The sequence below is a fragment of the Vollenhovia emeryi genome, unplaced genomic scaffold (genome assembly GCF_000949405.1).
Source record: "Vollenhovia emeryi isolate VEMERY1.0 unplaced genomic scaffold, V.emery_V1.0 DF939122.1, whole genome shotgun sequence".
Classification (NCBI taxonomy): Eukaryota; Metazoa; Arthropoda; class Insecta; order Hymenoptera; family Formicidae; genus Vollenhovia; species Vollenhovia emeryi.
Window position 1 is genome coordinate 615998 of NW_011967244.1, and position 17230 is coordinate 633227.

The window sequence follows — 17230 nt, forward strand, 5'->3', positions numbered from 1 at the left end:
CGCAATACAGACAAGTACGCATGTTGGTACGGAGTGTCCAAAGGGGAGCACAATGGCGCCAAGGTCCTTGCGACAGGCGATGCCCGAGACGCACTTTGTTCCCCATTTGATAGTCGACACCGTCGACCGCAGATTGGCCGTTGACGTCGTCGTCTCTTCGCCGCATCCGGATTGACACCGCCGCGATTAGGCTCCCCTTCAGCGGCGACGGCCGCGATCGTCAGATTGGATAATGGATGGACGATCCGCCGATTTGCCCTAAGTGGATCTGAATCCGATCCGCGGGGTGTTACATCACGCGGGAGCGGCGGGACCGGTGCGGCTTTTCCGCGCGTTTCCGCCGCTTTTTGGCGACCAGGCCTGCACGGAGAAACGGGGTACGTGATACTCAGGAGGACAGTTCGCGCGCGGCCACGCTATCACGCGGTCGTTCCAGAAATCCTCCCGCGACCTCCTCCCAGAGGAAGTCGCCTCGATTTTTAAGGGGTATCAAGGTCAACCGGCGTGGCAGTGCAGCGGTACCGGCGACACCCGAGTCGGCTCTTGGTGAACCGCGTTCGCGCGCCGCTGCCAGATCGTCCTCTGCGTCCCTCAGGCGTGCACGCCTACCGCGAGGATAACGCCGTAAGCACCCGGAATCGATTAAGCCGCGATTTCTCAGAACGCGAAGTAAACCCTTTCTGCCAAGTGTCAGAGTACTCCATTCATGGAAGCAGCACAAAATTTTATTGAGACTATTGCTACCGAGAAGTGCGAAGATGGCTTGGTCCACCTTTCGATTTTTAAGAAATCTAGTTTTTTTTGCAATTCTAAATTTAATCTTTTCCAAGTTTTGAAGAAAGGATTCAGCTAACGTTGCACCCTTCAACTACCACCATGTTACTCCGTTTCAACTCTGATTTATTTTAATTACGTCGTTAATTCAGCGATGGCCAAGTTATAAAATTCACAAAGTGACTATTCTAAATCATTCAGAGTTTAATATATTAATTCCAAGAGCTTAGAGAAAAAAATAAAAGGTATTACCTGCTGTTGTGACACTGGACTCTTCAATTGACACCAAACTGCTTCGTACCGAATTAACTTGAAAGTACAATCTTTGTTGTAAGCAAGTGGACGTTTGAATAACTTTGCACTGAATACCAACCACAATATTCAGGTTCACCCCGTGCCATTCACCATGATGTGGGCAACGTTGCTGTCAGGACTCGTTCTACTATCGGCGATATCGTCCAGTCTTCCTCGAAGCCATAGTGATACCGAAGTACAGTGTCGACGAATTAAAAGACCGTCACGGTAATCCGACTGTCGGAGTAAGAACTTTCTCGTTTGACCGCAGGGCCGATGGAAGCGCAGTATCGACCTGAACGATGTCTACTACACGAAAATGCGTCAGTACAGATTACCTGCCGAAGTTAGGCCGACCAGTTACGCCTTGGATATCCAAATACCCTTCATCCAGGCCAACCAGTTTACCGGTCGTGTCAAGATTAATTTCACCGCGCACGACATCAGCGATAGGATAACATTGAACATGCATGAGGATCTTGAGGTTTCAGTAGTCACCGTTCGACTGCTCAATTCGCCGGGCGATGAAGTGTAAGGAGATAGTTTAATTAATTAACATAAAAATCTCGTAGCTTAAAAAGGATTGTCAAGTTCCCATTTAGTGACTTTTTTTGCGCAAAGTCAATGCATTTTTATAGCAGCGATTCTGGTAATTCCTCTCAGCTAGAGTTCTAAGTAATTATTGCTAACTGCGCTCATATAACGATAATAGCGCAACTGAAATATGTTTTCTTATCATTCGTTTGTTCATAATAACGAGCTTTAAAATCTTGGAGCCAATAAAAACGCGTATCCTGTCACGTTTGTGACGTAGGAAGGGTGAGGAATACTTCAACATCGCAAGGACCGAACGGCAAACTAGGAAAGCCTGGTACATTATCCATCTGGAACAAATGCTGAAGGCAGGAAGTACCTGCGAAGTCGACATCACGTACTTTGGGAACCTTACACTTAACGAGACTACCGGCCTTTACAAAAGCGCATACATGATTTCCGACGGTCGAAAACAGTAAGTGTAGTAACAACTTATTCAAAATAGAACTTAAAAATCACACAGAACCAATCGACGGCGTGCCCCGAATTTTTCGCCAAGTAATAGCGTGTGATTCGTACAAAAATTTGAAGACCTTTGTATGATAATAGAAATTCTTTTTTAACTGTCTTATAACTGCCTTGTGTCACTTATCTGCCTTTTTATTTTTCAGACCCTTCATCGCCACTTACTTACAGTTAGACAACGCACAGAGGATGTTCCCCTGCATGGATGAACCACCTTATAAAGCGACTTTCAAGCTGAGCGTATCGTATCCTAAAGGCTTAACGGCACTCACGAACACGCCGTCAATGTACGTATAGCAAAGTCGTTAATGTCGAACCTTTCTAATTCGATTGCTGGGTTGCATGGATTTCCAAATGTAAAAAATATCCATTGAGTTTTACGAGCTGGCCTTATGTTTTCAAGCCTACCAGTAATTGAATATTACTTTTAATATTTATCCCTTGTTTAAGCTTTCGGCAAGAATCGCCCGACAAGATCGAGGAAGTGTTCGCAGAGACACCTCGAATGTCGACGCATCAGCTAGCCCTCGTGATATCGGATCTGCAAAGGATCGAGCCGACGCAGGAAGTTAACGAGATGGATGGAAAGAGATTGCGGGTGAAGGTTTGGAGTCGCAAAGAATTCATGGAGTCGCTGCTTAGTGTCCCCAACAAAGTTGTGAGAATCGTTAATTATTTGCAAGATTACTTCAATAGCTCCCTCGGTTTACCGAAATTGGACGTCATGGCGATTCCAGTGTTCAGCGCTTCTAAAGCTTCCGACAATTGGGGTCTCATGTTCTTCAAGTACATAAAAATCTACAAGAATAATCTTACATCGCTTGCAATGTGGCATATGTAAAATAAGTGTCGTCTTTCAGGGAAAGTGAACTCAGCAGTTCTCTAGTCTGGACGACTACGTACGAGCTTCTCTACCAATGGATCGGCCAATCCGTAACGCCGTATCAACGAAACGACGCGCCGGTTAACAAAGCCCTTAATTCGTTCTTGGCGTCCATGGCGACGATCGACGTGAGTCTGTGACATTTTATTTTTAATTGTAGCAACATCTCTTACGATTGTAATTATTGAAGTAGTGCTTCCGTAGTTACTTTAAAATATCAAATGGCAAAAATATTATTTTAGTGGCTCTGTATTAGCTACCGTAGAGTGGGGTAACATGGAACAAGGGGGCAAGTTGGAACAAAACTTCCAATTTCATATTTATGCATTAAAACCGGCAACGTCTGCAAGAATTGAGCGTACATATGGGCTAAACCAAAACTAGCGTTGAACTCGAATGCTTTCTTGCAGACGTTGCCGAATTTTAATGCATAAATATGAAATTGGAAGTTTTGTTCCAACTTGCACCCTTGTTCCATGTTACCCCACTCTACGGTATATTTTTATAACAAAACTCGCGACATTATTAATTTCCGGGCAATTGATTGTGTGTTTTAAACAGCTCAATCCAAACGAGATGGCAGGGAAATGGCCAATGACAATGTTGTATCCTCTGTATTACGAATTTGCGCAGACGGCACCTTTCTCAAGGGTGGCTGGCATCAGGCAAGAAGCAACATGGACAAAAGGTAATTGAAATAAATTGCGGTAATTCAATACCTGTATAAAGTGAATTTGGTCCAAGTTCTAGTTTAGAGGAATGTGTAGCCAATCAACTTGCAGCTTTTATGGAATAGCTTTTATGGAATAGCTGCAAGTTGATTGGCTACGCATTTCTCGGAATTAGAACTTGGACCAAATTCTAGCATCGTGGACGCAGGCCTTTAAGATAGAAAATGTATTATATCTATGTATCACTCACAAAGCTAACATTCGAGAAAAGAGTTGGAGTATCACAATATAAAAAGAGGATAATGGCAAGCAGGTAATCGCGTATATAAGTAAAATTGAAGCCTCGAGTGATTATGTAAGTTAATGAAATTTTAATTATCCCACCTTTTGGAATTTTACAGCCGAGTTGGTCTTCCGAATGCTTAATTATACTCTTGGGCGCGACCTGTTCCAAAGGAGCGTGAGGAATTTCTTCCATCAGCAATCGAAAGAGTAGTAATTGCCTCCATCAATTAGTTGGGAAGCAGATTCTAATCTTCGGCAATCGAGCGTTTTTACGTAAAAGCAAACTTCCGTTTTTTCTGCAAACACACAAAGAAGTAAATTAAGTTTTTAACTTTTTAATCAAGTTCGCAAGCAGCTGAAGATTCTCCTGACGCAACTGAGATTTTTTGTTCAAGTTATTTCCGTTACGCACTGCTTCCCGACTATTTTTACCAGCAACGGATCGGCCGCAAACTCTGTAAATCACGAAATATTGTACCTTTCACGTTTAGAGATCGCAGAACCTTCTTCGCCAACGATATCTTCACTTATCTGAACGATGTGGCGAACGAGACGGACAATCTGCCACCGGGTCTGACCATCAACGGCATCGCCGCTTCGTGGATCAATCGGGACAGAGTGCCGTTGGTCACGGTCATTCGCGATTACGAAACTGGAAAAATTAATCTCACTCAGGTAAGCTGGACAAAAGCGTTATTTCCCGCAAGGACGCGCGACGCGGGAAGGCAGAGGCGATTTTCGCACAGATAAAGAGCAACGAAGATGATCACGTATATGCTATTTACTCGCGGTTAAAGCATTCCTCTCGTCAACGGAAGTTACATTCGCTTCAGCGGGTATTAACAAACAATACTGTAATACTGACTCTACTACGCTAAATGCTTTCATTGAATGAAACTGACGAAGAAATTCTCAAGTACTTCGTTATTTATTTAAAAACTTTAGGAAAAATGCGTACACTGACAAAGAAATTTTTTTAAACTAAATAAATAGATTTACTTCAAATTATTTTCACTAGCGTAAATATTTATTCTGTTTAAATAAAAAAAGTCAAATTTAAAGTAAATCTTAATATATTAAGTAAATTAATTTAAATCATTACATTTTCTACATTCAAATAAAGATTTCGTGAGATATAGAATACTATTTATTAAATAAAATAGTTGTTTTTGTTAAATAAGAAATTACATCTAGTCTTTTGTGTTTAATAAAAACTTAAATTAAAGAAATGCATGTTTTCATTTGTTTATTCTTTTTTTAATTTAAGTTAATAAGCTATTAAGAGCCACCTAGTAAATGCTTTTCTTGAGTAAAGTAATACTTTTTTGGATTAAGATATTTTTTTATCAGTGTATATACTAGAATGAGAATAAAGATGTAATTTTGATAAATACATTAACATATATTTTACTGTAAATAGTAAGAATAAAATATCACTACATGATAGCCACGTGCAACCAAGTTAATTGATAATTAATAAAATGCATCGTTCTATCTGAAACATACATGTTTTCCACAGTCAGGGAAATATCAACGTTGATAAACTTAATCGTGAAAAAATATTTGCATAACCGATTGCATTAACAAGCACTTTTAGTTTTCAAAGCAACACGCATTACAAGAATCGCGTCGCTCCAGAACAATAGTAAAATCAAGGACTTGTGCGTTTACGAACGCACAAACATGTGTTGCGCAATACTTGCAGGAGCCTCACTCCTATAGAAATACATAATTTAGTCAGAAGAAGTCGCAATTACCACGTGTAATTTGTGAGTCCTCGGATCGTTAAATCCACCCATTGGTAGATTCCGATATTTTCAGATTATATTGTTATTAAATTCTTGATAATCTAGTCTATTATACTTCTTCTCTGATACATGAAATTAACAAGTTTTTAGATTATCTTATTTCAAATTTATATTTATCAAAATTTTTTGCCACTTCATTATACTTATTTACATAAATGCTGGTAAATGAAAAGATAAGAATAACGTGTGGAGATTTCAATTTAAATCGTTCTTAAAAATAAAATCGAGAAATGCAAATCTAATTGCGCATATCCTCTTTCGTAACATCTCGTTCGCGCCTTCTAGAAAGTCTATCTGAGAGATGTACCACCGCAATCGACGGCCAAAGTAGGATATCAGTGGGACATCCCGATCGTGATGCAGGCACAAGATAAACTAAACTTCGACAATACCAAACCGACCGTATGGCTAAAGAGAGAAACTGTACCGAAGAATTTCACTATCGCGGACATTACCAACAGAACTTATTTCATCATTGTGAACCCCGAAGAAATAGGCAAGCAATTTTTTCCTGGCAGTATCGATTTTTTCAAGCCATTTAATTGCCATTTTTCTCGATACATTACATTTTGCACGTTTATAATTATCATTTCTGTGATGCGTCTTCAAAATTAAAACAAAATTGTTATCGTAGCTCGATTCAAGATATTTATAGATACGTACGTCACGTGTGGAAACGCACAAAATGGTTTCTTTCTTTTTAGCGATTAGTAGTGCTTCTTCGCAGGTATGTTCCCGGTGAATTACGACACGTGCAACTGGAAGATGCTGTCGCAGTATCTGCAAGGACCAGATCGCGAGAAGATACCTCCGTTAACCAGAGCGAAACTTCTGCACGACGCATGGAACTTGGCGTACGCCGGCGAGCTGTGCTTCGGCACGGCTCTGAATATGACTCTCTTCCTCAAGGGGGAAAAGAGCCACGTGGTTTGGGAGCCGGTGTTCACCATGATTCATCACATCGGCCGGCGGATCGAGGGCTTGGACGTATATTTGAAATTCGAGGTAAGAAAACGTTGCTTTCTAGTAGCCAATATCAATGCTAAAATAGGACAATTCGCGGTAGACGTGATCAATGTTGAACATTTGTATTAAGCAGACATCTACATATTAAATATCGATCACCCGACATTATATAGCATTACATTTCGTACAATATCTGTAATAAACTTGGTAAATGTTACATCAGGGTGTAATCTAATTTGTGCCCATTATGTATACAATGATATTCCTCATGGAAAGTTGAGTCAAAGAGTCCCGAGCCTTTTTTTTTAATCGTGCTTGATAAAGTTATTAAGTAACGATTAGTCAATCAGCATCGATTTTTAAACAGACGCACACTAATGCGGCTCATGAACGTGCGTCCGTTAAAAAGCGATGCTGATTAGCTACCTTGTAACTAATAATAGCTACTTTATAAAGTATAAATGAAAAACATAGCTCGGAACTTTTCGACTCAGTTTTTTTTGTCAGAAATATCACTGTGCAAATAGTGGGCGCAAATTAGATTACATACTGAATACTACGTTTGCTTCGTTAACTTTAACCAGCTCCCTCACTTTTCCACTTTATCCTTCTCTTCCTACTTTATATTATTTCGTTTCAATACTTTGTTTTAAAATTTATTATTTCCAAATGCAGTTCCGGACTTCAATGTATTCATTATAAGATTTCTTTGCGTCAGAAATTGTTAAGCAATTAAATACATTTTTCATTTCAGGCGTACATTCGAAACTTACTGAAGCCTCTTTACTTTGAGCTTGGAGATAATCCGCAGTCCAATGAACCTTCCTGGAAAACTCACATGCGTGGCCTTATGCAGAACTTCCTCTGTCGCGCTGGATACGAACCTTGCGTCAAGGAAGCCAGGGATCAATTCAAAAAGTGGCTGACCGACGAGGAGCCGGATAAAGGAAACCCGTCAGTGTCCAAAATCGTTGCAGCGAACAGTTCATTAATTTACTCGAACAATTTACTAGATGCACTCTCGGCCGCCTCGGTTCACGCAGTATTGACTGCAGTATTTTTGATCAGCCCTGTTAATCGCACGTGTGGTCGATAACGTTATCGAATTAATGAGAGTCATTACTTTGCAGGGTCGCCAATAAATTCCTTTGCCCCGTGTTCAAGTGGGGCACCGACGAGGAATGGGAGTTCGGATTGCAGCGAGTTATAAATTTCCCGAAGACCAGCCTGGCTAGAAAGCAGAACGAACGCACCTACCTGCTAAAGACCCTCGCCGGGTGTCCGAAGGATGCGAACAAGATCGAAAAGTCGGTATATTCGCGATTACTTTAAATTTAAAACGTACAAGGCGCTTTTAGCTCCGAGTAAATCTTGCTTCTCGCAACACACAACTAAATATAGTTAAATTCAATCTTCGCGAAGTTCCCGAGAGCTGTTTTCCTCGTTGTTCTCGGCAAACTTAAGCTCGCGCCGTTTAAGTAAATGGACCGTTTAAAAGTTCGAATATGCGCGCCGTTTAAGTAAGGAAAAATTAAACGCGTTTCGTTGGCGCAAGTTCAATTTGTTCGACTGTATCCCTCACGAGATAGGACACTCAAATTTCGTTGAGTGAAACGAATAGACGGATAAGCACGTTGGTGATTAATAAATATATTAATATCGCTCCGGTTTTCGCATCAGACTGTTACAAGTGGCCGTGCTGAACCGGAATGAGAATTTCACGGACTCGGACATCCACCTGATCTTCAGTATGCTGACCGGCAGCGCGACCGGCTACAAAACCCTGTTCAACTTCTTGCACGAGCACTGGTACACCGTGAAGGAGCAATTTGGGAACAAGACTTTCCTCTGGGACGGCATCGTCAATTTCGCCACATCGTCGTTCAACACGCAGGAGGGCTACGATATGGTAACCAAGTTTTACATCGATCACAAAGATGAATTCGAAACGGCGGACGCCATCATCAAGAAGGCGCTCAGAGTCATTAATCAGGAGACCAAGTGGAACGAGGAGAACGTGCCAGTGATCGATAGCTGGCTCATGAAGAATCTGTCCAAGGAGGATCTGGAGACGATTGCAGCTTCGACGTCCGCGTCTATTCTCTCCACGACCTCCCTGCCGACAACAATCAAACAGCTGGACACGATTCAGGAAATTCGATTCCACGGATGAATGCGCGAACGCGAGTCCGGCGTTAAGGTTTTCTCGATCCATAAAGAGAATATAATCTAATACATATTCTTCTCAGCTGCTCCGAGATATCCGATTTTCTTTCTCAATCATAATTATAATTGTACCTTAGCTTGCTTGACAAATAGATAGCATCGCGCAATAACTTCACTCCCTTATACCTAATTCTTATCAAAATTGACATGATATGGTACATGCAAAGATCCTTAAATCAATACGTTATGCATGGATTTGGAAAAGTCGAAATGAATTAGAAGATAGAGTGATTAAAATACGATGAACGTCACGTTCCTTTTTCTCCCCCACGTCCTTCTACAGACACAGTAATTTAGAAATGCCGATTTCGAAAAAGTTATATTGTATTATACATATATTTAAATTTTTATTTTTGTAAAACGAATAAAGAAACGATTGACATCGCTTGTGATACATTTGTTCTACAGACGGTTGAAGTGTTCTTCTCAGGAAAAAATATATACAGGCATCGCTCGTAATTAAGAGATAATTTAATTAAGAGTTAATGTAAAGTTTTTCTCGATAAATAAAATTAATATTATATATTGTTAGGGTTTCTTCAACATTATACTTTATTTATTCGATCAGTTGTATGTGTATATACTTAAAGGTATATATACTTAAATGGCACTTGTCAACTAAATATAAGCGTAATATCTAATTTAATAAATTGATTAATACAAAATATTGGACAGATAACGTTTATGGAAGCTAAAATATAACATCTTATGTAATATTAATACATGAGTCACATAAAATAAGTTTCCGTAAGAATTAGTAAAGTTTAAACACTTCGCAATGTCGCAATAAACACATACCCTAGTTTATTTAATACAAATTGTTAATGCAATAGTTAGTAGATGAATTAGTATTATATAACACAAGGTATATGTAAATTATTTTCTTTATGAAAGTTGTATTTTTCTACTTCGCCAGGTTTCTGCATACCAAAGTAGATGTCATAGCATTTTTTAAATGATGGATGTCAAGTAATATCTTCACAGGAAAAATCACGCTCAGATCCAAAACATAGTCCGTTGATGTTGAAATGCAAAAGTCAGTATTTGCACATATGATGAAAATGTCAATTGTAAAGGAATAATTAGAATTTAATATTATAGTTATATAGCTCGAATATTTATAGGCGCCATTTCTTCCTTATTGTTAGATCCAAAACATAGTCCGTTGATGAACCCGCTATAGGTCTGTACACACGAAATGATGAAAAAAATGTAAATTGTGCTAGAATAAATAGAACCTAGTATTACGGTTACATGTTATATTATTTAATTATTGTTAAATTATTTCTATTTATAAATTTAGTGGAACCAATTCGAGATCTGATTAATATCGACTTCTGATAAAAAACATTTATTATAGCAAGTAAAATTGTTATCAGCGAGTCGGTATTCAACCGCCCTGCATTACCGACAACTCGCGCACGCGCCTTCCGTCTGCGAGCGCATCTGCCCATCTACACGTTCTTATTTACACCGTGCTCTTGGCAGACGCGATCGCATCGGAGGTGGTAAGGTGCAAGTCAAATCCGCGAGGCCAATGTCGTGTAAGGCCGTCGGTTTCGCTGACCAACGATCTCGCCGGCGTTTCATGAGCCTCGACGAGACGCGTGCGTGCGCGCGACACCACTGCCGGCGATCGGCCACCCGCGATCGCATGCGTCCGCATCAACGACGTTACGACCGACGCGTCTCACCTCTACGATCTATGCCCGAACGCGGGGAGGACGCCGCCGTTACCCGATCGCAGATGCGCACGTCGACGACGATCTCGTCCGCACCGGTGAGTAACGCCAGCCTGCTCCGGAAATCGGGATCCACGATCGACGTCCGATCCTCGCAGCGTGGATCGGACGGCTTTCCATTGCCATTTCATCAAACGCAAACTCGCTCAACTCACTCGAGTCACGAATATCCGGGAGTCTCGCCGAGATTTTTTTCCCGCTGTTCTCTTTAAGACGGTCGTTCTGTCGCTGGTGAACTTCCAGTCTCGGCCTTCGTATGTAGTACGTATACATGTTTCGTGAAAGAGCTTGGTGCGTTCCAGGAGGCAGAAGGGGAAAGTTTCTGATGAATTTATTTGTTCGTCTAGCACGAGCTCGGGCATCCTTCGAGTTTCATCAGTCAGAGCTTGAGATAACTGGTGGAAAAATTGCCGGCTCCGTCCCTTCACACGCATCTGCTTTACGTCCGTCTAGAGTTTATCTGAAACGACCCATGTCGTTTGTCCCATTTTCTCTGTTACGTAATAGATTCCAGCTCTGCCAAAATTTACTTGTCGGAACACGTGCTCTTTGTGGTGAATTCATGGTGCTGATATTCGGTCTCGAATATGGCGTCGATGGGGTTTAAGTTAACACAGAAACGTTCGAGACAAATAAGTCCCGATATTCCTTGTGGGAGATTTACCGTCACTCTTGCCGTATGTTCGCCATTAATCTTATTGCACGGTCAGTATTAATCTTATTAACTTTCCTCTTGCAGTAGCCATGGTTGAGATACCAAAGGATTGTGTCCTGCAATGGGCCGGCCATGCAGGATATATTACAGAAAGGTTCAGTGGTCTTTTGGCACGCCAGGCTCTAGTCGATGTCACACTGATCTGCGATGAACAAAAGCTACGTGTTCACAAGCTGGTTTTAGCTTCAAATAGTATATACTTTGAGGTACGTATACATAAATGTTGGAATGTTTCTCATTATCCACCCATTACTTGCTAATCATATCGTGTTACGTATGTATGTTCGGAAAATTGCGTTGATATGTTTTTACATGTTTCAATTATTTGTACATTCACATCTCGGTGCCTGAAAATGTGTGTACTTTTTGTGTCTACGGTGCATTTATGAAAATGAGAGATATTTCTTCCTTATGAGTGTTTGTTTGTGTATATTGTAAGTATAATATTATCACGCATTTATTTAGAGAGACAATTCTTCCACTGCTTAAATTCGAGGCTCTGGTTACAGACTTTGAGATTTGATTATTGCACAAGTGTTTACAAAATACCTACTAAAAGTGCTCCGGTCAGAGGGCATGTTTTGCTACTTTCTGAACATATCGTCAAACATTATTATGAAATTTATACAAGAAACAAGAGTTCTTTTCTGCAATTATTGCAAATGTTTTGTGAAATAGTATATTAATAGAAGATTATTTTAACACATGACTACGATGTTATTTTATAAAGATAAAAAGTTGAGAGATAAAAGAGAACTGCATTTTACAAGGATGATGACACATTAACTGGTTGTACTTGTATTTATTTACACTTGTATTTTGACTTGTTACAAAAATTATTTTTAATTAAATTTACTTGCTAATATGTTGATGTTAATTAATGTTTGGATGTGCATCTCTTTTCCTTTCAGATCTACTGATGACTGAATACTAGAGCAGTGTTAATGTTTTATTGAATGAACATTGTCAAAGTTATCTTTTTTAATTATTTTACGTTGTTTATTTGTGGAATTATTTATTGATTAAAAGAACATATAATTGTTTGCTCGTTGAAGTAAGACAATTTGATGTATGTAATGACAATTTGAAAGTATATCTTCATGATCATATTTATTGTTTTATTAAAGTAATAATCAAAATTTCTTATATGTCATTTTGAAGAGTACAAAGAAACTTCCATACATACCGTTATTATATACAAAATACACTTTGTACGTAGGGTTATTATATATAATTATACAAATGTACTATACATTACTTGAAAATCTACCAATACCATGTTAGTTCGAAGCCAAATAGATATTTTACTAACCCATTTTTCACTAGAATGTCTGCCACAAACATTTTACATTGATAGAAAAAGACTTTGGACATTTTTATTTGATAACATATAAAACAGAGTGATATAGAGAAGAAAGGTACTTTTATTGTATTTACATCAAAATTGGGAAATATAGTGTACTTATGGTAGAACAATTTTGCAGGGATAATATAAAATTCATGTAAACTAAAAAAAGCCTTGTATATCGGAATTTCAGTAGTTCTTAACAAACATTTGAAGAAACCAAGTTTGAGGGGGCATACAATTTTCACAACTTTCGAAGAACTTAGAAAGGTATTAAATAACTAAATTATATGATCTAAGGATAATAAAGTATGTACACTCAGGCGTTTCCGTTTTCCAAAGACATATTTATTACTTCGCAAGGTACATGTAAATATCTTGCCTGCATGATTTCACTGTCTTTCTGTACGCAACTTGATAAGTCATTAGTGCACAAAGTGATATCCAACAGTTTGAAGAACAAATCAAGAGCATACGTTAAAATAAATATTCGAAAATATTAAATATTCTGTATGGACATTCCACGTAGACATTCTACGTCTTTCTCTCTCTCTCTCTCTCTCTATTCTTTAACTATCAATTTTGCCTATGTTCTGTCACTTTGAATTTTATCTCTTCAATATTTCTTATAATGTTCTATTCTGTTTTGCACAATAGGAAATACTACAACAAGATTTGGGGCAAGAGCCAATTATACTTTTAAAAGACTTGGACTTTGAAATTTTGAAGGCCATGGTCGAATTCATGTATTGCGGCGAAACTACGATATCTCATCAGCATTTATCATCGTTGCACACTGCAGCACAAATTTTTAAGGTACACAGCGGCCGTTTTGATCAATAAAATATTCTACAATTATTTCAGTATGTAAAATTGATATATGTTTTGTTATTCTTTCCAGGTTAAAGAATTGGTATCTGTGATCGATACTATTGATTCCAAGAAAATTTTGGACAATTTGGAGAGTTGCCTAAAGCAGCAGAGAGGTGATTGTAGTTTAAAAGTTGCAAACAACTCGATCACGGAAGATGATTACGTCTGTGTTAGATGTGATACACTAAGCATGGATGAGAGTACGACAGTCTGTGCAAATAGCAATAATAACGATATAAGCTCAAGTAAGAATCAATCTTTAGAGAGCGACATGATTGAAGGCACCGAGCACGATTTGGAGCACACCTTGTACGAAGAATCGAGCGCAATCGATGCCTGCAAGAAGGATGCGGTGGACGCAACGTTCTCAACGTCTGACATAAATATAAGTATACAAAGCGATACTATTACGAATACCGTGCTCACGCACGCTGGTATGGTAAACCAAGTACAAAGCAGGTGCACAAACAGCAATAGAGACGAAGCGTACTGTCATAATCTCGATTTAAAACCTATCTTGTACGAGCAATGCTGTGATTTTTCCTGCGACGTAAACGAAAGCGATCAGAGCACCTCTACGCTGTCGCAATCTTGCCTTCCACAAGTCGAAAAGGACTTGGAGCACTGTTCCGAGAGTAGCACAGATGTTCCTAGCACGGTAGGGAAGTGCGTCAAGGTTTATACGCCCAAGCGACGTAGATCCATTGACGAGATTCGCAATAAGCTTGTACATACGCAATGCAATTTAGTGCCAACTCCGCCGCATTCTACGGATTCCATAGATTTACTAGACGAGCCGTCCGCTAATGATGTACCAGTCACTCTGTTGACCTCCTTAGATATGGAAAGCGCCGAATATATCTTAAGCTTGAGTACGGAAAGCATACAGTCGATAGTAGGTGGTACTATAAGCGATCAGCACACGGTAATCGGTTGTAGAGGGATAAATGTGGAACGGGACGCCGCTAAGGAGCGACTTGATTCCCCGACAAACGACACGGATTGCGCGAAACCGGTTCTAAGACGTAGCACGCGACTGAGTCAACAAGAGAGCGACGAGGCTGCGAGCCTTTCTTCGGGAAGTTCCTCGGGAACGGAGAAGTCGTTTAAAAAAGGGAATTCCCCCAATAGAACGGAATCTTGTGCGAGAGCGAAACGCAGGGGCAAGGAGGATCGTAAAGTGCCGGATCACAGCGCAATTGCGAGCGTGGTGCAGTCCAGCAAGAAGAGCTCCAAGAAGACCAATTCGAAATTGATAGTAAGAAAGAGTAGCAAGTCCGCGTGTACAGTTGCCGGTAGTAAGGAGAGAGAGGATTCGAAGCCGAAAGCTAACAGTAGATTTAGGAGTGAAAATATGGAGAGATCGGTGACGGTGGATCAACCCACCGCTTACCACTCCGTAAAGTCCAACGTATGCAAGTGCATAAGTCGTGCTTTGTGGGGCGACATGTCCGATACGTTGGATTATTGGGAGGAGAACGAAATCGATCTGCTTGCGTATCCGTCCAACACCGAGATTCCCTTCGCCGTCGGTCTGCTACCCCTGCGGACCGCCCTGGAGAAGATGCAGGCAACGCCGGATTATCAGCCGCGCAAAACGCGCTCGTCAGTCGCGCCGATGAAGCAGGATACAGGTAATAATCTGAAGCGAAAACTCTGCGCGCCATCCGACGCTGTGGTACCGTCGAAAAAGCAAAACGGCAATAACAGCGACGAGAGCCCGAACACCGTATGTCACATAGAGATACGAACGGCGCCGTCACAGTGCGTAAAGAGTCGTAAACGTTTCCTTCCAGATTCGATTACGAGCCTGCCAGCAAGCGGACCGACGTCGCAAATGGCAAGCGATGATGTGAGTTAAAATTTGTCTGCAATAAAATGTTGTTCTGCCGGCTCAAGTATATCGTATCGTAATTTTTACCACGGCGTTAAACATTATCAGATAGACGGTGAAATACTAACGTCAGATGCTCTCGTTTTCAAGATTGACCGATGCGAGAATAATTAAAATTAATAACTTATTTTCCTCGCCATATTTAGAATCTACTCGTAACACTTGAATATCTCGCAATTTGTACAATGGTAAATAATCTTAATTTAAATGTAAATATATATATACATATATAGGGATATTTTTACATACGATTTTGCACGTATTCGTGCAATTGCATACTTGCATGTATATCACAGCTTATACAAATAGTTGTACTTCTGTTAAGCCATTTATATATCATAGGTAATTTCATATTTTTGATAACGTTAATTTAATTGTAACTCAACTCTTTAAGTGCTATTATTATAAAATTGCAATTGTATAAATAGAGAAAGAAATGGAAGTGATACTATTCCTGTTATTATAACTTCAGCAATGTTTAAAATAAGCCCTGTCTGTTCTCATTTTGTATATTCGTAGCAGTTGCAAGAACAAATTGTACGCATGGTTAAATTTTACCAATTTAGCACAATTGTTTTTAATCAGATTCAATATGGCATATATCTCATCGCGCACATATGATTCGATCGCACCTGATTACGTAAATATGATTATTTATATTTTGCGGAAGCGAATTTATTTTAAGCAATGCAAAATAATTATGTATGAAAAAGGGCAAGTATAATCTATTTTTATAAATTTTTGTTTTTTAACTATACACGCGTGTGGAAGTAGCTCTGTAGAATTTTAAGACTTTGTACCTTAAAGAGTATAGCAGCAATAATATTTTAATAAAAACGTGGCGAGTCATATTAGTCTGTAATTTAGCATAAATTTAGAAAATAAATAAACAGCTATTTGTAACGGAATTTGGCGAATGATGTGATGATGACTATTTATCGTTTCAGTGTCGGCGAAGTGTATTTCTTTCTTTTTACTTAAAAGGCATATTTTAACTTAGAATAAATACTACATGGTGCAACTAACTCGATATAAGAACGTGTGCTATATAAACAGAGACGAAGTGTGTGTTTCAAAAATTGCGTTGTGAAATTTGTGCGGTTTTATTATACAAAGTACTCTCAACGGAATTTTTCAAATGTAGACTCGTACAGCTATTTAGATTTTGTACATTTAGCTACAGTATTCTTAGGATTAAAAAGTCGCTGCTCAATATAAGAAGATTGTTCGTCGTAATAACAATCAATAGTGTTTAATAAAACTATATATATATATGTATTTAAATATAAATATGGTTGTATATATACATTAATATTATATATAGATCTATATTATAGATATATATAATTAACACACATATACATATATATATTTTTCCACAATAAATGTTTTCGACAGAATTTGCAATTTTTATAGTGTTATCAGTTACATCTCGTAGAACTGCATCGTTTATTTGCAAAGATGATTTAAAGGTCTACATATTAAGACATTTCTAATTATACTCTGCGTCCATTATTATATAATCTTTTGGTTCAAAGTAAAAATCGTCAAGCGCCTCCTTTCCTCTAAGATCCAACGGAATAAGTGAATTGTAGGATACGAAAGGTATTTCAATAATTCGTATTTATCACCGCTGAATTACTTTGTTGAAGTACGTGTTAAGCCGTTCTGGCAGCAATAATGTAAAAATGAATT

At 39.1% G+C, this 17230-nt stretch overlaps 1 protein-coding gene and 1 pseudogene across 1 annotated transcript; both read left to right on the forward strand.

Annotated features, from left to right (window-relative positions):
- Nucleotides 1-403: 403 nt before the first annotated feature.
- Nucleotides 404-9373, forward strand: LOC105569863 (aminopeptidase N). The gene is made up of 15 exons (XM_012026641.1): nucleotides 404-624; nucleotides 1160-1264; nucleotides 1340-1599; nucleotides 1883-2077; nucleotides 2274-2414; nucleotides 2578-2913; nucleotides 2988-3138; nucleotides 3572-3698; nucleotides 4083-4173; nucleotides 4458-4641; nucleotides 6060-6270; nucleotides 6502-6779; nucleotides 7495-7694; nucleotides 7871-8047; nucleotides 8421-9373. Exons 2-15 carry the CDS (start codon nucleotides 1181-1183, stop codon nucleotides 8911-8913), a joined length of 2928 nt encoding a protein of 975 aa, XP_011882031.1. The 5' UTR covers nucleotides 404-624; nucleotides 1160-1180; the 3' UTR covers nucleotides 8914-9373.
- A 1043-nt stretch (nucleotides 9374-10416) lies between these two features.
- Nucleotides 10417-16856, forward strand: LOC105569864 (annotated as a pseudogene).
- The last annotated feature ends 374 nt before the right edge of the window (nucleotides 16857-17230 follow it).